Raw genomic sequence first — 23,525 nt, forward strand, 5'->3', positions numbered from 1 at the left:
TCTCCACCACTGCCTGAATCTTTAATGCATACAAACTCCAACTTTTGCAAGCACTGAAACCGAACAATCCACTACGTTGGAGAATATTTGCTGTGGATATGCTCAATCGAATTTAAAATGACTTCCTGGACAACGTTGTCTTTAAATGACAAGTCCATCTTCCACCTAACCATTAAGGTCAATTGCCACAACTGCAGGATCTGGGGCAGCAAAACCCCTCATGCCTCTTAGTGAGCATGAATGGAATTTCCCAAAATTGAATATGAGGTGTGCCCTATAACCAGGTGATTAGCCCATTTTTCTTCGCTGAGACTACTATCAACAGTAACAGTTATTGGGACATGCTAGAGCAATTTGTGATTCCGTAGATGGCAGAATATCGACCGAACACTGTTTCAGCAAAATGGCACTCCTCCTCATTAGGCGCTTTGACTGTGTAACAGTTTCTAAGTGAGCATTTGAGACTGATGGATTGGACAGGAAGGAGCAATTCCCCAGCCCTCTCACTCACCTGATATAACCCCACTGGACTTTTTTCTGTGAGGTTATGTGAAGCATTGGGTGTATCATATGCCCACTGCAAATTTGGATGAACTTCAAGAGCAAATCACTGAAGCAACTGCTTTTGAGATGCCTCAAATGATAAAAAACACTTGGTGCAAAATAGCAAAAATGTTTGGAAATCCTACAAATGGTGCCCCATGTGGAAGCTTATTAACCTTTTCAGTTGTCCATTCCATTTAAGAAGCTGTTTGCTGATATCTTTTGTAGTTCCTGTTATATAATAATTTGTAATGTGGACACCCTACATATTAGATACACCATTATTTATTTCCATTTTCAAATTTTTTTAAAACTTAATTTTAAATTTGATGCACTGTGAAGCATGTGAAATTTGAATGTTACTAACTCTCTATCCGAAGTAATATCACCTTCTATTTTTATGGTGTGTGAAAAGAAATTAGCATTAGCATTAATAGAGGCATTTAATGCAAGAAAGCAAGCTTATGCAGCATCAGCCAAAAAAAAAAAAAAAAAAAACCCACTTCCACTTCACCCCTCTGTTCGTTCAAAATACCTGTCCAGCTGAGCCTTAAACTTATTTAGGCTATCAACCTCCACCACAAGGGATGGAAGTCTGTTCCACCAACCAACCACCCGCTGGCTAAAGGCAAATTTCCGCACGTCTATCCTACATCTGTCTTTCCTCAATTTGAATTTATGCCCTCTCAGGTGATTTTTCTGATCTAGAGGAAGAATCCCATCAGCATTGAGCATGCTTAAACCATTCAAGGCTTTATACATCTCTATCAGATCACCTCGCTGGTGCCTAGTCTCCAGACACTGTAATTTGCAAAACTTAAGCCTTTCTTCGTAAGAGCACCCCTTTGTTCCATTCACTAATCTTGTTGCCCTTCTCTGTACTCGTTCCAGCAGCTCTACATCCTTCTTGAAATGAGGCCTCCAGACCTGTATACAGTACTCTAGGTGTGGCCTGACCATTGCCTTATACAATGGAATAATCACCTCCTTATCCCTGCTGGAAAAATTCCTGTATATCATTGACAATACTCCATACTCTTGCAGCCCGTCTGCACTGCTCAGAGAACTTCATATCTGCCTGCACAATCACCCCCAAGTCCCTTTCATTCTCTACCACTGTCAGTGTAGTACCACAGAGTTGACACGTTGCTCTGGGGTTGCTGTTTCCCATGTGTAGTACTTTACATTTGTCAATGTTAAACTTCATTTGCCACCTCTCAGCCCATCTGCTCAACCTTTCCAGATCCTGTTGCAGCAGCATAGTGTCAGTAGTGTCCTTGACAACCCTGCCAACCTTTGTATCATCTGCAAACTTGGACATTAAGCTTGATATACCATCATCAATATCATTTATAAATACAGAAAACAATAATGGACCCAACACTGAGCCCTGAGGGACTCCACTAATAACATTAGTCCACGATGAGCAGTGTCCATTGATTACCACTCTCTGTCTTCTCCCCCTCAACCACCCCTTTATCCATAGCAGCAATTTGCCTCCAATGTCACACTGCTCCAATTTGTGTAGCAGTCTTCCATGTGCAACAGTATCAAAAGCCTTTCTAAGATCCAAGTATATAATATCAAAGTTATTCCCTGCATCCAGTTCTTTTGTGACTGCATCGTAGTATCCAATCAAGTTGGTCAGACAAGACTTCCCCTTAACAAAACCATGCTGTGTCTGAGCTATAACTGAAGTCTTGTCTAAATGATCCTGCAGTGCTTCTTTACCCAGTGCCTCCATTAATTTTCCTGGAACAGAAGTTAAGCTCACAGGTCTATAATTACTTGTCAGCCTTTGATCCTCGTTTGTGAATTGGGGTCACATTTGCACATTTCCAGTCTATGGGTAGCTCCCCTGAGTCCAAGGAAGCTCTCATAATTATGGCTAAGGGTTTGCTTACTTCCTTTGCTGGCTCCTTTAATATAACTGGATAGATCCCATCCACCCCAGGTGCCTTTCTTGTGTTTATCTTCAACAGTTTCTCCTCCACTTTACTCCCAGTTATTTCAAGATTCGTAGCTTACTGCTAGAGTTGAATACACCTCTGGCATTCCCCTCACTGAATAACTCCTCATGTGTGAATGTCGATGCAAAATATTCATTTAGTTTGTTAGCTACCTGAGCAGGATCATCAACAGTTGACCCATCAATATCAAGTGGACCAATCTGATTCATCCCCTTCCTTCTAGAGTTTACATAAGTAAAGAACTCTTTGCTGTTTTTCTTTGCATTCCTTGCCAAGGATTTCTCGTAATCTGCCTTCGCCTGCCTAACCTCCTTTGTAACTTGGTTGCATATCAACTTGTATCTATCATAGGCTTCTGTGTCATGTGTTAATTTATAAGTATCCCATGCATTTTTCTTCTCTGCCATATGCCTCATTAGTTCATCTGACATCCATTTTGGCCTAAACCTTGAACAATATTTCTTAGTTGGTATGTAAAGCCTAGTAGCTTCCAAGATAAGTTCTTTGAATGCTTCCCATTTTGAATTTGCTGTTGGTAACATCATCAGTTGGTCCCACTGTATAGAATTTAAATACTGTCTCAGTCCATCGTAGTCGCCTTTACGGAAGCAATAACCCTTCCCTTTACCCCTAATGGCAGTTACCTCTTTCAGTAAATCCCACTTCAGCACACTGTGATCACTGCCACCTAGTGGTTCATTTATCTGCAGATTCTTAATGCATGAAGAATCACTGCTGATAATCAAATCAAGAGTATTACTCCCTCTAGTTGCCTCCCGAACATGCTGATGTAGAAAACAGTCATCCAATAAATCCACAAAAGCCCTGCTAGTGTGTGAGTAACCAGCCCCCAAATTCCAGTCAATATCTGGGAAATTAAAATCTCCCATTATAAGACTCTCTGATTTACTAGCCCACTCTATTTCCCTGTACAGTTCCTTATTATACTCATCAGAGTCATTAGGCCTATAGTACACTCCTACTCTCAATTTTGATCTCCCAATGCTTATGTCACACCAAACTGACTCAACACTGCACTGTCCAGCGATGTCGACTGGCTTCACTTCCTTGGTTTTTATGTGTTTCTTAACTAATAGCATAACCCCTCCCCCCTTCCTATCCTGTCTATCCTTTCTGTAGACGTTGTACTCCCCAAATTGCAGTTCTGCATCCCTTATATCTGTGTGACACCACGTCTCTGATATCCCAACAATATCTGCCTTTGATGTTTTGAGCAATACCTCAAATTCATCAAATTTATTTACTAAACTCCTAGCATTGGTGTTCACGCAAGTATACCTGCACCTGTTTCAATTCTTAGGTACCCTAACACAACCCATGTGTTTACTTGTACCGCAATGGCTCCCAGCAGTCTCTGAAATACCATGCATCTTGTTTTTCAGGCTTCTGCTCGTTCTAATAGAAGCAGTGCAAGAATCTCTTTCACCTCTGCCAGTGGCTACTGTCAATCTATTGGTCTTTGTCTCCCCCCAAGCTAGCAGTTTTCCGACCCACCTAACACTGCCTCGATAGCATCAGCAAATATTCTTGCACCCTTTCTATTTAAGTGTATCCCATCCCTGTAGAAGCAATCTCTCCTGTTAACAAGTACAGTCCAGGCTGAAAAAAATTCTACCCCTTGAGCCTTGCACAATCTTTCCAGAGCCGAATTGATCGACAAGGCTCTCATCATATACTCCCTCCTATCGTGTCTGGGCAGAATTGCAGACACTTTCAAATTCAACCCTAATTCTCGGCTTTTGTTCAACAGTGACCTGTACTTGTTAAGTAATTCTGCCGGTCTTCTACTCTTAATATTATTAGTGCCAACGTGTACAACTATATCACCTTTTGTGCCCTTAAAAGATGATATTCGCTCTACAAGATCCAAATATTGGATCCTAAGATCCAAATATTATATATTTTAATCTTAGAAAGGCTTTTGATACTGTTGCACATGGAAGACTGCTGCACAAATTGGAGCAGTGTGGCATTGGAGGAAAATTGCTGCTATGGATAAGGGGATGGTTGAGTGGCAGAAGACAGAGAGTGGTAATCAATGGACACTGCTCAACTTGGACTAATGTTATTAGTGGAGGAGAGATTGTTGCCACTCAACCATCCCCTTATGGATAAGGGGATGGTTGAGTGGCAGAAGACAGAGAGTGGTAATCAATGGACACTGCTCAACTTGGACTAATGTTATTAGTGGAGTTCCTCAGGGTTCAGTGTTGGGTCCGTTGTTGTTTTCGGTGTTTATGAATGATATTGATGATGGGATATCAAGTTTAATGTCCAAGTTTGCAGATGATACAAAGGTTGGCAGGGTTGTTAAGGACACCACTGATGCTATGCTGCTGCAACAGGATCTGGAAAGGTTGAACAGATGGGCTGAGAGGTGACAAATGAAGTTTAACATTGACAAATGTAAAGTACTACATATGGGAAACAATAACCCCCAGAGCAACGTATCAACTCTGCGGTACTACACTGACAGTGGTGGAGAATGAAAAGGACCTGGGGGTAATTGTGCAGGCAGATATGAAGTTCTCTGAGCAGTGCAGACGAGCTGCAAGAGTAGCTCATGGTGTCTTGTGAATGATATACAGGAATTTTTCTAGCAGGGATAAGGAGGTGATTATTCCCTTGTATAAGGCAATGGTTAGGCCACATCTTGAGTACTGTATACAGGTCTGGAGGCCTCATTTCAAGAAGGATGTAGAGCTGCTGGAACAGGTACAGAGAAGAGTAACAAGATTAGTGAATGGAACAAAGGGTTGCTCTTACGAAGAAAGGCTTAAGTTTTTCAAATTACTACAAATTACTACTAATTACTACTTTCAAAATACCTAGTCTCCGGTTTTTCAAATTACCGGAGACTAGGCACCGGCGAGGTGGTCTGATAGAGGTGTATAAGGCTTTGAATGGTTTGAGCATGCTCAATGCCAATGGGATTCTTCATCTTGCTCAGAATAATCAGCTCAGAGGGCATAAATTCAAATTGAGGAAGGACGAATGTCGGATAGATGTGCGGAAATTTGCCTTTGGCCTGCGGGTAGTTGGTTGGTGGAACCGACTTCCATTACTTGTTGTTGAAGTTGATAGCCTAAACAAATTTAAGGCTCAACTGGACAGGTATTTCGAGCGAACGGAGGGGTGAAATGGGAGTGGTGCGTTTTTTTTGGCTGATGCTGAATAAGCTTGCTTTCTTGCATCATATGCCTCTACTAATGCTAATGCTAATGCTAAAATATATTTGATTTGATTGAAATAGGTTTGAAGTTCAAACATGATAAATACATGTCATTATTAATTAATTGAAAATTTTTGTCACTATTATTATTATTATTATTATTATTATAGCTATATGGTGCAAGGAAGCCTGAGGCTTATGCTGCACCAGCCAAAAGAAAAAAAAAAAAAAAAATTCCCGAGTTACCCTGAGAGAGAGAGAGAAGTAGAAAGGAATCACCAAGAAAGAGAAGAATGATGATATACAGCTCAGGACCCTGGGTGTGCCAAGCCCATACTCACCAGATGTGAGCCCCTGGAATTAGCATTAGTATTAGCATTAGTAGAGGCATTTGATGCAAGAAAGCAAGCTTATGCAGCATCAGCCAAAAAAAAAAAAAAAAAACCCACTTCCACTTCACCCCTCTGTTCGTTCAAAATACCTGTCCAGCTGAGCCTTAAACTTATTTAGGCTATCAACCTCCACCACAAGGGATGGAAGTCTGTTCACCAACCAACCACCCGCTGGCTAAAGGCAAATTTCCGCACATCTATCCTACATCTGTCTTTCCTCAATTTGAATTTATGCCCTCTCAGGTGATTTTTCTGAGCTAGAGGAAGAATCCCATCAGCATTGAGCATGCTTAAACCATTCAAGGCTTTATACACCTAGTATCCAATCAAGTTGGTCAGGCAAGACTTCCCCTTAACAAAACCATGCTGTGTCTGAGCTATAATGTCTAAATGATCCTGCAGTGCTTCTTTAACCAGTGCCTCCATTAATTTTCCTGGAACAGAAGTTAAGCTCACAGGTCTATAATTACTTGTGTCAGCCTTTGATCCTCGTTTGTGAATTGGGGTCACATTTGCACATTTCCAGTCTATCGATACCTCCCCTGAGTCCAAGGAAGCTCTCATAATTATGGCTAAGGGTTTGCTTACTTCCTTTGCTGCCTCCTTTAATATAACTGGATAGATCCCATCCACCCCGGGTGCCTTTCTTGTGTTTATCTTCAACAGTTTCTCCTCCACTTTACTCCCAGTTATTTCAAGATTCTGTAGCTTACTGCTAGAGTTGAATACACCTCTGGCATTCCCCTTGCTGAATAACTCCTCATGTGTGAATGTCGATGCAAAATATTCATTTAGTTTGTTAGCTTTACTGTACAAAATTTTTGCAGTTCTCTCAGTTAAAATGTTAAGAATCTTATAGATTTGTTGTGGTAGACATTTGTATTAGACACATTTTTATGCATTAATTTATTCAATATAAGAAAGATAACAGTTGTGCTGGAGTAAAAATGAATCAATTCCTTGGATATAAAAATGATTGCTAAGTTTAAATTTGCTGAACATGTAGAGGCTTTCAAGAGTGAGTTTGTTGAATATGTGTGAGCTAGGGGTAATAAGAACCTTTCTAGTGGGAAGCCCTGCGAGGCATATCAAACTGGTGGTACACAGGCTGTATGTGGTTGTTTCTTAAATATTTATGTCCCCCCCCCCCCAAGCTCTGTTAATTTTTATGGTTTCACATTGTTAAACTTATGAAAAAATGGTAAATGATGATACATAAAGGAGATACACTGACAAAATTTATCTATCTCCTCTAATAGCTTTTCTAGTTCTTCCTTGAATTTATTCAAACTATCCACTTCTACAACACCAGATAGAAGTTTGTTCCATGTATTGTAGAAGTGAACCATGAACCACCTTTATCAATTGGTTTGCATTGGAACTTCTCCAGTTCAAGCGAAAAAGCAGAATGCAAACAACCATATAATAGCAATGATTTCAAAATAATAGGAGATAAAGCATTTTATGTTTGGAAAAGATGAAAAAAAAACTAAACAGAATTAATTGTAGCGATATTGTAGACCTTTGAAATGGATTATCTGATAATAGGATTAAATAAATAGACATATTTGTGCATTGGTGGTATTGGTGGATTGGTACTGCAGTAGGATTATGTCATTAACATAGCTGGGGTTGGGGAGAACAACTGTTTGTAACTTAAGTCAACTTTGCATGTGACTGAAACACTGGGAAAGGTGATGTAACATTATTATGTAAAGTAAATGTAGTTTTCATTGTGTAATAGTGTTTTTAAGTTTAATTTATAGAAAGACAGGTTTACTTTTAAAAGATCCATTCTATATGTATTTCTGCTCTCTCTCTTTCTGTACAATATGTTTTCTGAGCTTTAAAGGTGGGATTGTATCCCAATACAGATAAGCTAAGGGCATCAAAGAAAACATCGAAGCATGGTAAAAAATTAAATTTTGACCAGAGCCTGATACTGTCCATTTGTAAGTGTTGTTTTTTTTTTTTTTTTTTAGGTCCACATTTTTGGTGCATCTTTAGGAGGCTTTCTGGCACAAAAATTTGCTGAAGCTACTTATCATTGTCCCCGAGTTCAGTCTTTAATTCTGTGTAACAGTTTTGCTGATACTTCCATATTTAATTATACAGATGCTGCTGTCTTGTAAGTATATTTTGTATTGTCTGATTTGGTAATGCTGTTAAGTTCAAATCTTGTTATCTGGTCTTGTTGGGATCCAATCTAAAGAATGGGTATCTGGTTTTCCAACCTAGGAAAACTATTTACTTACACAAAACTGTAACATTTGTGAGTACAAAACTTAAATTTCTCCATTTTAATGAAAAATGGAAAAATTTAAGTTTTGTACTCACAAATGTTACAGTTTTGTGTACCTGTGCAAGTTATGGAATCTGCTTAATTTTAGGAATTTTATAACTATTTGTTGATTTGAGTGATTGTATAAACATTTTAGCAAATTACTCATTAAACGCATTAAAAACAACAAAAATGCATATTATTAAAGAACAATAATAATTAACTCATTAACTCATGAAAATTATACAAAATTTGTACCATTAATAAAGGGTTATAAAAAAAATTATTGGGTGGATATGAACAGCCAACCCCTTACAAGACTTATTCTGCCAGCAAAGTTTGATTTATTAATTTTTCTAAGGTTAATTATGTTGGATACTTGGAACCCAAGGTCTGCATTAAGTCCAGAGTATTAAAAATAATGAAATTGTCCATGTATCTAAAAAGTAACAAGTTGATTGGGAATGTAGATTATGTTGTTTACAAGTGGTGGTCAAAATATTCTGAGAACAGTAACTATAAAAAAGCAAAAAGCATTAATAAATTATAGAATAGGTTATTTTGATAGCTCAGTGTCTTATAAAATAACATAACAAAAATTATATGTCAGTGTCTTTGTGCAGTTTCTAAAATTTAATTTATGTTGGCAGGTGGAAGAATGCATATCCAGCAAGTCAAGCATCATTCAGTAATAAAATTTTTGAGGGTAGAAATGCTAAAGAAATCTATGTAAGAATGACTAGAGTGGGAATATCACCTAGTTATGCTACTGTTTGAAGGTGTTGGCAGAGTGCAAAAGAAAACTGGAGGATGATCTGAAAAATTTTAGAAAACATAAGAATTAAAGTATCTGAACTTGAAAAGGTACTTAACATTTCCCATGGAAGCATTATTGGTTAGCTAAGGACAAGGTATGTCAAAGGGCTTAACATCCTTCATTCCCTTTTGTCAACTTCATGGGGTTGCAGATCGCTGTACCTTACTCCAGCTCTACTAGGCTCTTGTCCATCCTAAACTCAATTATTTTTCCCAGGTTGATGCTTCTGCTGGAGATAGTGCAGATTGATGGTTAGATCCAGTCCACCATGGCCATCCGCACTGCCACTACAGCATTCTATACATCTGTTCAAAGCCTCTGTCTCTTTTTCTTCAACGTAAGCAGTTGTCCTTGCAGTATGCTTTTAAATTAAAGTTCCTAGCCAATCCCTCCATGTGGCATCAGGCTTTGAGCCACAATGGGAAAATCTCTACAACACCTATTGGACTGCTAACCAACCTTTTGTTATTCCAATTTAAGGGCTGTTAAATAAATTAAACATGATGGTAGACAATGTTGTGCAGTCACTAAGGCAATTCCTTCCACCCTGACATGCTCATCATCCAACTTGTGACTTCCCATTCAAGATCTGGCAGAAGGCTACCACCACCAGCTGTCTACTAGCAACTCTTTGCAGCACATCGATTGAAATAGTCTGACTTTCTGCCAGTATATATTGATGGTTCCAAGTCAGAATTATGTGGGGTCAGCTGCTGTCCTTCAAGTCAGTCCTGTCCTGGATTCAGCAGATGCTTTATTCTCTTTTTGAACTTGAATTTGACATATCTGATTTTGCTGGATCCCAAGCCATTTTGGGATCAGGGGAAACAAACTAGCTAATAATGCTGCAAAATCAGCAGCTCCCTTGAGTAACTGTTGCTTGACTACAGACAAACAGTACACAACAAACTACTTCCAGTGGCAAGATTCTTGGCACAGAGAGGGTGCAGATAAACTAAAGCAGATTAAGCCTGTAATCAAGCAATGGCAATCCAATCTACACTGTCTGAAAAGAAGAATTTGTTCTTGCTTGGCTCCTGCTTTTCTGCTGAGGACAGATGATCCACCTATGTATGAGAACTGTGAAATTATTTTGACCGTTTTTCTTACATTTTTATGGAATATCCTGTTTTTACCAATGCATGATGTTTATGTTTTACATATTTTATTAATCTGGCTTTTACATTCAGCCAGATTTTAGGTGCAAAGACTATGTCTGATTTTTTTAACTTTTTACAGTCTGTTAATTTATACATATGTTTTTGAATTTATCTTTTTATATTTTTGATGTATATTTACTTCTTTTGACATGATAAACTGTTTTGATGTTACCAAATATAATTATTTGAAGATTTTATTTATCTTGACTTGGCACATTATGGCCTTAGCTGCCAATGTGCCATTAAACACCAAAACCTACCAATTTCCTCTTTCCTGGACATTCTGATCAAGGAGAGCAGTGCACATGATCAGGAGACTGGTAGAAGTTCCAGAACATGGTGCTCTTAACAAAGATAATGTGTGGTATAATGGTTTATTAATTGGTAGTTATCGCTTAATGAAAATAACCTGCAAATAGGGAATGAATCAGATTGGTCCACTTGATATCGATGGTTCAACTGTTCATGATCCTGCTCAGGTAGCTAACAAACTAAATCAATATTTCGCATCTACATTCACACATTAGGAGTTATTCAGGAAGGGGAATGCCATAGATGAAGTAAACACTGGCAGTGAGCTAGATGATCTTGTAATAATTGAGAGTAAAGTTGAGGAGAAATTGTTGAAGATAAATACAAGAAAGGCACCTGGGGTGGATGGGATCTATCCAGTTATATTAAAGGAGGCAGCAAAGGAAGTAAGCAATCCGTTAGCCATAATTATGAGAGCTTCCTTGGACTCAGGGGAGGTACCCACAGACTGGAGATGTGCAAATGTAACCCCAATTCACAAAGGAGGATCAAAGGCTGACAAGTAATTATAGACCTGTGAGTTTAACTTCTTTTCCAGGAAAATTAATGGAAGCAGTGGTTAAAGAAGCACTGCGGGATCATCTTGACAAGAATTCAGTTATAGCTCAGACACAGCATGGTTTTGTTAAGGGAAGGTCTTGCCTGAACAATTTGATTGGATACTATGATGTAGTCACAAAAGAATTGGATGAAGGGAATAACTTTGATATTATGTATTTGGACCTTAGAAAGGCTTTTGATACTGTTGCACATGGAAGACTGCTGCACAAATTGGAGCAGTGTGGCATTGGTGGCAAATTGTTGCTATGGATAAAGGGATGGTTGAGTGGCAGAAGACAGAGAGTGGTAATTAATGGACACTGCTCATTGTGGACTAATGTTATTAGTGTTGGGTCCATTGTTGTTTTCTCTATTTATAAATAATATTGATGATGGTATATCAAGCTTAATGTCCAAGTTTGCAGTCGATACAAAGGTTGGCAGGGTTGTTAAGGACGCTACTGACGCTATGCTGCTGCAACAGGATCTCGAAAGGTTGAGCAGATGGGCTGAGAGGTGGAAAATGAAGTTTAACATTGACAAATGTAAAGTACTACATATGGGAAACAGCAACCCCAGAGCAACGTATCAACTCTGTGGTACTACACTGATAGTGGTAGAGAATGAAAAGGACCTGGGAGTAATTGCAGATATGAAGTTCTCTGAGCAGTGCTGATGGGCTGCAAGAGTAGCTCATGGTGTCTTATCAGTGATATACAGGAATTTTTTTAGCAGGGATAGGGAGGTGATTATTCCCTTGTATAAGGCAATGGTCAGGCTGCACCTTGAGTACTGTATACAGGTCTGCAGGCCTCATTTCAAGAAGGATGTAGAGCTGCTGGACCGAGTACAGAGAAGGGCAACAAGGTTAGTGAATGGAACGAAGGGTTGCTCGTACGAAGAAAGGCCAAGTTTTGCAAATTACAGTGTCTGGAGACTAGGCACCGGTGAGGTGATCTGATAGAGGCGTACAAAGCCTTGAATGGTTTGAGTTTGCTCAATGCTGATGGGATACTGCCTCTTGCTCAGAATAATCACCTGAGAAGGTATAAATTCAAATTGAGGAAAGACATGTAGGATAGATGTGCGGAAATTTGCCTTTAGCCAGCGGGTAGTTGGTTGGTGGAACAGACTTCCATCCCTTGTTGTGGAAGTTGATAGCTAAATAAATTTAAGGCTCAGCTGGACAGGTATTTCGAACAAACGGAGGGGTGAAGTGGAAGGTTTTTTTTTTTTTTTTTTTTGGCTGATGCTGCATAAGCTTGCTTTCTTGCATCATATGCCTCTACTAATGGTAATGCAAAGGCAACACCTCTTTTAAAGTCATCATGATTAGATAAAAATTTTAAATTCATCCAATCGTCTTATTTTATGCTCAAATGATTGTAATTTTTTTGTCCTGTGATGCTTAGTTTTATTATTGTGGCTTTCTTATCTTTCCCGTGTAGGAAATTTTTTGCTGAAGTTTTTTTTTCAAATATTGCAACATTATAATTAATATTACAGTATTATAATTATCTAGATTTTGGATGCTTCCAGCTCTGGTGTTAAAAAGAATGATAATGGGGAATTTCCCTAAAGGACCATTAGATCCTAATATTGCTGATTCCATTGATTTTATGGTTGAAAAGGTAAGAAAATCTCTCTCTCTCTCTCTCTCTCTCTCTCTATATATATATATATATATATATATATATATATATATATAGCATCCAAATGCTATATATATATATATATAGAGCCGGTGGCTACATTGATTTTCAAACTATGGAGGTACTTACATTACACTATAACTTATCCAATTTGGACATATATATATAGTTATTATAGTAAAAGCACAATAAGTACTATACAAATGCTGAACATGTATATGAACACTACAGCATACAGCTTGCAGTAGGCCATAAGGCCAAAATAATTTATAAAAACTAAAATAGCCCATGCAGGCCTACATGGTCAAACCCTGGAAATAAACATATAGTTAGTAATAAAATATAGTAAACCCCCGCTATTCGCAGTCGCTGATTTAATATAAAATGAAACCTAAATGTGAATTTTAAAGCGCCGTGAACATTTTCCGCCATAAAAAAACATGGGCGTGGCTAAATTTATCTTTCCCGGTCAAAACAGCGCTCAGTGGGTGGGTGAGAGGGGTGACAAAATCGCGAGTGTGGATGTTTCTCGCTAATCCTTGTTTAGTATGTGTTATGCGCTTGTCATGGAAGGTTTTGTTGTTTGCTTTTAATTTATATGCTTATAAACTGAATAAATTTATCAATTTATAAATTGATATGCTTACAAAAGTGATAAGTCTACCGTTTTGCAGTGTAAAACAGACTTTTTCGAGTGTGTTAATGGAAGAAAGTGACTTTATTGTGGACAAGTTCTTTCTAACCCGTACAAAAAATGGCTACGAATAACAAGAGGAATGTGAAAAGATCAAAGAAGGTGATGACATTAGCAAATAAAATTGAGTTATAAGACAAAATTTCTAATGGTGAAAATGTCTTCTCAGTGGCAAAACATTATAAAATCAATGAGTCAACGGTACGAACAATCAAGAAATCGGAAGAAAAAATCCGCCCTAGTGTCCGTGAAAACACGCTAATTGCTTCAAAAATTTGCTCTGTAACTTGTGATGTTAAATTAGAAAAAATGGAAAAAGCTTAAAATCTGTGGATAGAAGACCGAACTCAAAATAAAATTCCGTTAAGTTCACTCATCATTCTTGAAAAGGCAAAACTCCTTTATCAACACTTTAGCGAAACTGGTGATAGCACTGGTGGGATACGGTTTCAAAGATTTGTTTGAAATTTCTAATAAATATTACATTTAATATTAAATTGTTTCTTATTTTCATTTTGATGCCATATGCTTGCATTTCACTATGTGCTGTCTATGTACATAGTCATATTATGAAGGTACATATAATACATACATAGACAAAATTTTAGACTAGTTTTTCTTATATATTTCATACTTTGGAACGAAACCCCTTTATTACTATGGAAGCCATAACTCAGTATTTGCGGCATTTCTCAGGAACGTAACCCCCGTGAATAGCAGGGGGGTTTGCTGTACTATAATAACTGGATTATAGACTGATGTAATGTACAATCTATTTTTGATGGCATTAATCTGATCTGGTTAATAACTTTTATATTCATCCCTATTGTTTATATATGTGTGTGTATATATATATGTACGTATATATATATATATATATATATATATATATATATATATATATATATATACAGGGTGATTCACTACCAGTGCGACAAACTTGCAGGAGGTGTAGGGGACACAAAGACAAATCGGAATCACATAGCATTGCAGGGTCCGAAATGCCTTCATCATGCGGTAGAGGACGTTGAATGGGAGGTCGCGTGAACAGTGATCTGCTGGAAGTCAGCATTTGCGAACCGGTTCCCGAGGCAGTAGGATGGATGAGTATTCAAACGTTGAACTGGCCGGCATGCACCTCGCGTATGGAGCTGCGGACTGTAATGGCTCTGCGCTTGTACCAGGAATGTTTTCCGCACAGGCATGCTCCTCATAATACGATTTTCGCACGTGTGCACAGAAGGTTATGTGAGACTGGTTGTTTCACGAGAGGTACCATGAATCGAGAGCGAATGACGAGGATGCCAGACAATGAGGAGAATGTCCTACGTCTTGCAGAATTCAATCCGAGTAAGAGTACTCGAGCGATAGGCCAACGATTGGGTATTTCCCAATCCACTGTATGGAGGATAATGTGAACAAACCAAATGAGTTCATACCATCTGCAACATGTCCAATCATTGGAGCCTGCAGATTATCCACTACGGAGGACTTTTGCTACTTGGTTTCTTCAACAGAAACGGTTCGCAAATGCTGACTTCCAGCAGGATTGCTGTTCACGTGACCTCCTGTTCAACGTTCTCTACCGCATGATGAAGGCATTTCGGACCCTGCAATGCTATGTGATTCCGATTTGTCTTTGTGCCCCCCTACACCTCCTGCAAGTTTGTCGCACTGTTAGTGAATCACCCTGTATATGTATATATACAGTAATACCCTGACTTACGCGAACTCGGAGTTACGCGGTTCTTGATTTTTTCGTTTGGCAACGCTGCCGCCCACTGTCTTCAAGGTCGTTTTTCATATGTTATCGATATACGGTGCGACGGCGGAGAATGAGAGCGAAAGATGAACAAAATTCAACTTTGCTGCTTTTATGTTTCTTATATCAGTGAAGGGGAAACACATTTCACCATAATAACGTAAAAACCAACACAATTCCAGCTATCGGTATAATCGCAAATGCAATTAGATCGAGTTTACTACCAGTTTATAACAGATTTCACTAGCAGAAACGCAACTGGATTTTTATTGTTTTATGGTAGTAACCCCTAGAAATGTGAGGTGTTAATAGCGTATCTCTGCCTTTATGGTGTTGTTTATTCAGTTGCTACATGCGCGCAGCTTTGTTTATGCGTATCAAGCGTGCCTCCTCGTTTTGTAATTGTGCTTTATTCCCTAAAAATGAGTAAAATACTTAATTAAAAGGTGTGAAAAGGAAGCGTCCTGGTGAAGACTGCAGATTCTGAGAGAAAAAGAAAAGCAATTATCGATAAACAGAGGCGGACTGGGTCAAAAATTCTTACTCGGGAAAATTTATAGTGGCCTCATACTATGAGTTATGGCCAAAATCACACTGGCCCACCGGGGTTTCCCCGGTAAGGCTTATGGCCAGCCGCCTCTGTCGATAGAGAAAAAATATGAAATTGTGAAACGCTTTGAGCGAAATGAAAGACCATGTGATATTGCACGTGCTACAGGCCTAAATGAAGCAACGGCGAAAAGCACATGACAATTACAAACTCAACAGGTTGAAAATTGTAAAGGGCTCAACTGTAAAGGGCTTAAAATTTTTAGAAAACATAGACTCCAACGAAGAACGCGTTATAGCTACAAAGCAAGGAATAAAAAATTTATTAGCTTGCTACGAAGAAATTCTGCGTGAAAAAAAGAACGCGCTGTGTCGTCAGACGAATTTGTTAGATTTTATGAAGCCATCGAAATAACTTTTTAACGTAAGTCATTTGTTTTTTTAATACATATTTTGTATTAATATGTATAAAGAACTGCAATTTTATTAATATTTTTCTTCTAAACTAGTGTTTTTGTTAGTCCTTGGTCCCAATTAAGCAAAATTTATATGTATTTATATGCAAAGTTGCACCCCGACTTACGCAAATTCGACTTACGCGATTTTCGTCGGACCCGCCTATCGCGTAACTTCGGGGTATTACTGTATATATATATATATGTATATACATATGGATGACAGATGGAAATGTAAAGCACAAGGTGCCAAACTAGTAGAGAAAGGATAGAAAGAAAGAAGTATTTAAAGTGGATGAAAGGGAAAGAAGGTGAAAAAAAAAACTTAAGTGATAATCTGAATTATAAAAAATTAAAAGCTGCATTAGCAAGCCAATTAGATGGAATGTAGCTAAAAGGGAAAAGCAAAGATAAATGAGTAATATTAATGATTATAATAACCTATAATAATAAAATATCATACATGCATCAAATAAGAGGGAGTATATGATGAGAGCCCTGTCAATCAATTCGGCCCTGGAAAGATTGTGCAGGGCTCAAGGGGTAGAATTTTTTTCAGCCTGGTCTGTACTTGTTAACAGGAGAGACTGCTTCTACAGGGATGGGATACACTTAAATAGAAAGGGTGCAAGAATGTTTGCTGATGCTATCGAGGCAATGTTAGGTGGGTCGGAAAACCGCTAGATTGGGGGGATACAAGGACTAATAGATTAACAGTAGCCACTAGCAGAGGTGAAAGTGATTCTTGCACTGCTTCTATTGGAATGAGCCGCAGCCTGGAAAATAAGATGCAGGATATTTCAGAGACTGCTGGGAATCATTGGGGTACAAGTAAACACATGGGTTGTGTTAGGGTAGCTAAGAAAAAGAACAGGTGCATGTATACTTGTGTGTACACCAATGCTAGGAGTTTAGTAAATAAATTTGATGAATTTGAGGTATTGCTCAAAACATCAAAGGCAGATATTGTGGGGATTTCAGAGACGTGGTGTCACACAGATATAAGAAATGCAGAACTGGAATTTGGGGAGTACAATGTCTACAGAAAGGATAGACAGGATAGGAAGGGAGGAGGGGTTATGCTATTAGTTAAAAAACACATAAAATCCAAGGAAGTGAAGCCAGTCGACATCGCTGGACAGTGCAGTGTCGAGTCAGTTTGGTGTGACATAAGCATTGGGAGATCAAAATTGAGAGTAGGAGTGTGCTATAGGCCTAATGACTCTGATGAGTATAATAAGAAACTGTTCGGAGAAATAGAGTGGGCCAGTAAATCAGAGAGTCTTATAATGGGGGATTTTAATTTCCCAGATATTGACTGGAATTTGGGGGCTGGTTACTCACACAGTAGCAAGGCTTTTGTGGATTTATTGGATGATTGTTTTCTACATCAGCATGTTCGGGAGGCAACTAGAGGATACTCTTGATTTGATTATCAGTAGTGATTCTTCATGCATTAAGAATCTGCAGATAAATGAACCACTTGGTGGCAGTGATCACAGTGTGCTGAAGTGGGACTTACTCAAAGAGGTAACTACCATTAGGGGTAAAGGGAAGGGGTATTGCTTTCGTAAAGGCGACTACAATGGACTGAGACAGTATTTAAATTCTATACAGTGGGATCAACTGATGATATTGCCAACAGCAAATTCAAAATGGGAAGCATTCAAAGAACTTATCGTGGAAGCTACTAGGCTTTACATACCAACTAAGAAATATTGTTCAAGGTTTAGGCCTAAATGGTTGTCAGATGAACTAATGAGGCATATGGCAGAGAAGAAAAATGCATGGGATACATACAAATTAACACGTGACACGGACGCCTATGATAGATACAAGTTGATCTGTAACCAAGTTACAAAGGAGGTTAGGCAGGCGAAGGCAGATTACGAGAGATCCTTGGCAAGGGATGCGAAGAAAAACAGCAAAGAGTTCTTTACTTATGTAAACTCTAGAAGGAAGGGGATGAATCAGATTGGTCCACTTGAGATCGATGGGTCAACTGTTGATGACCCTGCTCGGGTAGCTAACAAACTAAATGAATATTTTGCATCGACATTCACACATGAGGAGTTATTCAGCGAGGGGAATGCCAGAGGTGTATTCAACTCTAGCAGTAAGCTAGAGAATCTTGTAATAACTGAGAGCAAAGTGGAGGAGAAATTGTTGAAGATAAACACAAGAAAGGCACCTGGGGTGGATGGGATCTATCCAGTTATATTAAAGGAGGCAGCAAAGGAGGTAAGCAAACCCTTAGCCATAATTATGAGAGCTTCCTTGGACTCAGGGGAGGTACCCATTGACTGGAGATGTGCAAATGTGACCCCAATTCACAAAGGGGGATCAAAGGCTGACACAAGTAATTATAGACCTGTGAGTTTAACTTCTGTTCCCGGAAAATTAATGGAGACACTGGTGAAAGAAGCACTGCAGGATCATCTAGACAAGACTTCAGTTATAGCTAGGACACAGCATGGTTTTGTTAAGGGGAAGTCTTGCCTGACCAATTTGATTGGATACTATGATGCAGTCACAAAAGAACTGGATGCAGGGAATAACTTTGATATTATATACTTGGATCTTAGAAAGGCTTTTGATACTGTTGCACATGGAAGACTGCTGCACAAATTGGAGCAGTGTGGCATTGGAGGCAAGTTGCTGCTATGGATAAAGGGGTGGTTGAGGGGGAGAAGACAGAGAGTGGTAATCAATGGACACTGCTCATTGTGGACTAATGTTATTAGTGGAGTCCCTCAGGGTTCAGTATTGGGGCCTTTATTGTTTTCTGTATTTATAAATGATATTGATGATGGTATATCAGGCTTAATGTCCAAGTTTGCAGACGATACGAAGGTTGGCAGGGTTGTCAAGGACACTACTGACACTATGCTGCTGCAACAGGATTTGGAAAGGTTGAGCAGATGGGCTTCGAGGTGGCAAATGAAGTTTAACATTGACAAATGTAAAGTACTACATATGGGAAACAGCAACCCCAGAGCAACGTATCAACTCTGTGGTACTACACTGACAGTGGTAGAGAATGAAAGGGACCTGGGGGTGGTGGTGCAGGCAGATATGAAGTTCTCTGAGCAGTGCAGACGAGCTGCAAGAGTAGCTCATGGTGTATTGTCAATGATATATAGGAATTTTTCTAGCAGGGATAAGGAGGTGATTATTCCCTTGTATAAGGCAATGGTCAGGCCACACCTAGAGTACTGTATACAGGCCTGGAGGCCTCATTTCAGGAAGGATGTAGAGCTGCTGGAACGAGTACAGAGAAGGGCAACTAGATTGGTGAATGGGACAAAGGGGTTCTCTTACGAAGAAAGGCTTAAGTTTTGCAAATTACAGTGTCTGGAAACTAGGCACCAGCGGGGTGATCTGATAGAGGTGTACAAAGCCTTGAATGGTTTGAGCATGCTCAATGCTGATGGGATTCTTCCTCTAGCTCAGAAAAATCACCTGAGAGGGCATAAATTCAAATTGAGGAAAGACAGATGTAGGATAGATGTGCGGAAATTTGCCTTTAGCCAGCGGGTGGTTGGTGGGTGGAACAGACTTCCATCCCTTGTCGTGGAAGTTGATAGCCTAAATAAGTTTAAGGCTCAGCTGGACAGGTATTTCGAACGAACAGAGGGGTGAAGTGGAAGTGGTTATTTTTATTTATTTATGTTACTTTTTTTTTTTTTTTTTGGCTGATGCTGCATAAGCTTGCTTTCTTGCATCAAATGCCTCTACTAATGCTAATGCTAAGAGTGTGGGAAAAAAGATAGTTTTAAATTTTAAAATTTTTTTTAAAGCAAGAGAAATCTAATATAAATTAGAATGAAAAGAAAATTTTTTGAAAATGTTTTTATTCCAAACCAAATTGAATACAGAATTAAAATCAAATAAAACACACATCTTGTGATTTTTTTAAACAAGAAACTTTAAATAATTTGTTTAACATTAATAATTATAAATTTAATCAGATGTAAACAGTCCATCCTGAATCCTTTTGTCCCAAGTATTACCTCAGATTTTACAATTTCTAAATTAACATTTTACCTAATCAACTGCTTTTTTCTCATTGGAAGAATTGTTAAAAATATAATTTTTGTATTTCCGTAATAAACATAAACTAATTTTATTTGAAATGAAAATGAAAACAGTTACAAAGGTTGTAGTGTGAGAAGATGACACAGCTGCAATCATAATCAGCTGTTCATAGTTAAATGCATTACTGAAGAGTGAGCATCACACAGCCATTGTTTGTTTTTTCTTCAGATAAAATCACTTTACATTTGTTTCTGAAATGCAGAGATGACATTTTCATTTTAAAGAAGATGGGAAACAAATTTCCATTGAGAAAAAAGCAGTTTATTAGGCAAAATTTTAATTTAAAAAAAAACATAAAATCTAAATAATAATATTTAGTCCAATTTGAACATTAAATTCAAAAATTTCAGCCCAAATATGACAGAAGGATAAAAATGACAAATAGCCTAAACCTAAAAAGAAGCGAGATAGACATTTTAATCTAAACATCTTTTTTTTTTTTTTTTTCTTTTTTATTATTATTATTTTTTTTTTTTTTGTGGCTGATTCAGCTAAATAAAAGCCTGGCTTATTTGTGACTTTTTACTAATACAAATATGGGAACTAATAATTATGATTTGTCAATAAATCATGAAGTAGGTTAGTTTTCAATATTATAAAAAGAATAGAGAGAACTTGGATCCTCCAAGTTTCAAAACCTACTGTAAAATAGACTTATTATATGTGAGCATCTTCTTATATGTATAAGAAAAAAAAAAACAGATAAAAAAACCCCGATTATATTTGTTATGCATTGCAGAGGGCAGTAAAGAGCGTATCAAGATTTTTCACTCAGAATTTTTTTGTTTTTAAAGAATACTTAAAGTGAAATTGACATTTGTTTTTTTCCTCAGTTAGAAAGCCTCAATCAACCAGAATTAGCATCGCGACTGACACTCAACTGTATGAATTGTTACGTCGAGCCACAGAAATTACAAGGCTTACCCATGACAGTTTTGGATGTAAGTCTTCTGAATTTCTTTAATTCTCTTGTTTATTGAATAGTTTTTATAATTTTTTGCTTCTACTACAGTCATAAAGCTCGTATGCCACAAAGTTTTGCATGTAATTGTATTTTTAGTATTTATGCATGTCTTTGTTTACTAAGACTGTTATTTCTTGTTGACAGAAAAACTGTTCACATTGGGGGGGGGGAGCAAAAGCAGTTTCCCATTTGATTAAAGCCCATTGAAATCATAGGAATTGTGGAAAACTTAGTGCACAACTAATTATAGTCTGAATAATAGTGCTATAATTTTGTGCCTAACCGAAAAACCAAAGGGATGCAAACCCTCAAATGTTTGTACATATTTCATTCTTTGTGGTTAACCACCAAAATTGGAAGCTTTTGTTATTTGTTTTTTTAATAGGTGCCTGAAGTGATGAAGTCAGCAGAAAATCCAAAAATGGAAAAAAAAATCCTTCTGTTATTGTTTTGTTTTATTCACTCAGATGTATGATATGATAATGGAAGACATATTTACCACTTGCTTATGTAGCCAATAATACCCTTAAGATGGAACAGGAAAGTGTACAACACATTTTGAGTGGTGTCAGGAAAATAATGAAGGTTACTATGTGGAGGCCCCAAACTTTTGACAACTGATCAAAAATAGTTATGGGTGAGACTTTCTCTCACTGAAGATGCTCTAAACATTGAACATCTTCAGTTTTGAAGAAGATCCAAAGAATTTTGTGACAATGATGAAATATGGATCCACTAATTCTAGTCAGAAGGAAAGCAAACAGTCTAAGTAGTGGAAGCACTCTACCTCAAAGATGACCAAATCTGTTCCCTGAGTTGGCAAGATGGTACAGTCTTCTGGGAATCAGGTGTGCTGTTATTTGCTGTTCCTTAAAAAAAGGGCTATACCATCACAGGGTATTCACTTTTTTCATTATTCTTCATCACTTATTTTTCACTTTTGCACAGATTACATGAAATATCAAAGCTAAGCAATGTGGAAATCTTACATAAGGTATCTTTCACTAGGACAGTGTACAGGCACACCAGTCACTTGTAATGGGAACAATTCTTGAAGATCCATTTTATTTACCAGCTTTAGCACCATCAGGCTTCTACATTTTCCCTTGGCTGGAACTGATTTGCACACAGAATTCGGTGTTACAACTGATGTCAATAACTTTTTGGAGGATTTTGATGGTGTCTTCTTTGAAGACAAATTTTTAGATGTTACTGAATACTTGTCTTCAAATTTAGGTGCCACAGCTTATGTCAATAACTTCTTGATATCAAGATTTAGATGTCAGAGCAAATAAACATAATGTGTTATTCTGTGTACCCTTAAAAATATATGAATGCAGTGACAAGGGCAGATTGGCCTATCTGAAAATTTGGAAAATTTCAGAAGGGCCAGTGGATTGTGCAGGCTGATTGGATAATAATTTAGTTTTAAAAATAAAACCTATTACAAGAAAATACTGAAATAAAATATAGTACAAATTATAATTTTTCCTTTGATTTGTCGGTGCCTCCGTAGCCAGGTGGGAAGGAGCAGCAGTGCGTAGTACATGCTTCTTGATTAGACCGGGGTTCGAGCCCGTCACCACCAAATACGGAGGATGCGGAAAGGTCAGGAAATGACCACCACATATTCCCGGAGCAATATGGCCTTGGTTGCTAATGCTCCTAAAAACCAAATAACAAACATCCTTTGATTTGTCATATTTTTTTAATTGGTTACCTGTATTCATGAATTGTGCAAACATATTCTGTAGAATATGATATATGTGAAATATATAAAAACATATTATACCAGATGTATAATATTATATTATAAATTTTATATATATAAAATGGCATTTTTGGAATATACATATGTACGTTCTGCACATGTTTATGATAAAAAAAAATTGGCACATTATTTTCTAAAGTTTTTATTGAAAGCAAAATTATGATAATTATATTAAAAGGTTAGTAATTATAAATTTCAATAATATTTGTTATTATAGTTTTAATGGGAATAGTGCCTATAGCTTCATTTATAATGATTAACCATTAGAGTGAAATTTTTGAGAGTTTAACTCCTGCTGTTATGGACATGTGCTGTAATTTTAGAAAAGTTTATTTTGGCTGACAAAGAATTTCTAATGAATTATACAGAAAC

At 37.7% G+C, this 23,525-nt stretch overlaps 1 protein-coding gene across 1 annotated transcript in view; it reads left to right on the forward strand.

Annotated features, from left to right (window-relative positions):
* Window positions 1-23,525, forward strand: part of LOC150090480 (maspardin-like) — a 100,738-nt gene that overhangs the window by 72,348 nt on the left and 4,865 nt on the right. Inside the window, exons 6-7 of the mRNA XM_090378410.1 lie at window positions 12,731-12,839; window positions 21,252-21,359. Of these exons, the coding sequence (XP_090234536.1) occupies window positions 12,731-12,839; window positions 21,252-21,359 (217 nt within the window). The remainder of the gene's footprint in view (window positions 1-12,730; window positions 12,840-21,251; window positions 21,360-23,525) is intronic.

The sequence above is a fragment of the Mastigoproctus giganteus genome, chromosome 1 (genome assembly GCF_048544385.1).
Source record: "Mastigoproctus giganteus isolate SK-2022 chromosome 1, ASM4854438v1, whole genome shotgun sequence".
NCBI classification, from domain to species: domain Eukaryota; kingdom Metazoa; phylum Arthropoda; class Arachnida; order Uropygi; family Thelyphonidae; genus Mastigoproctus; species Mastigoproctus giganteus.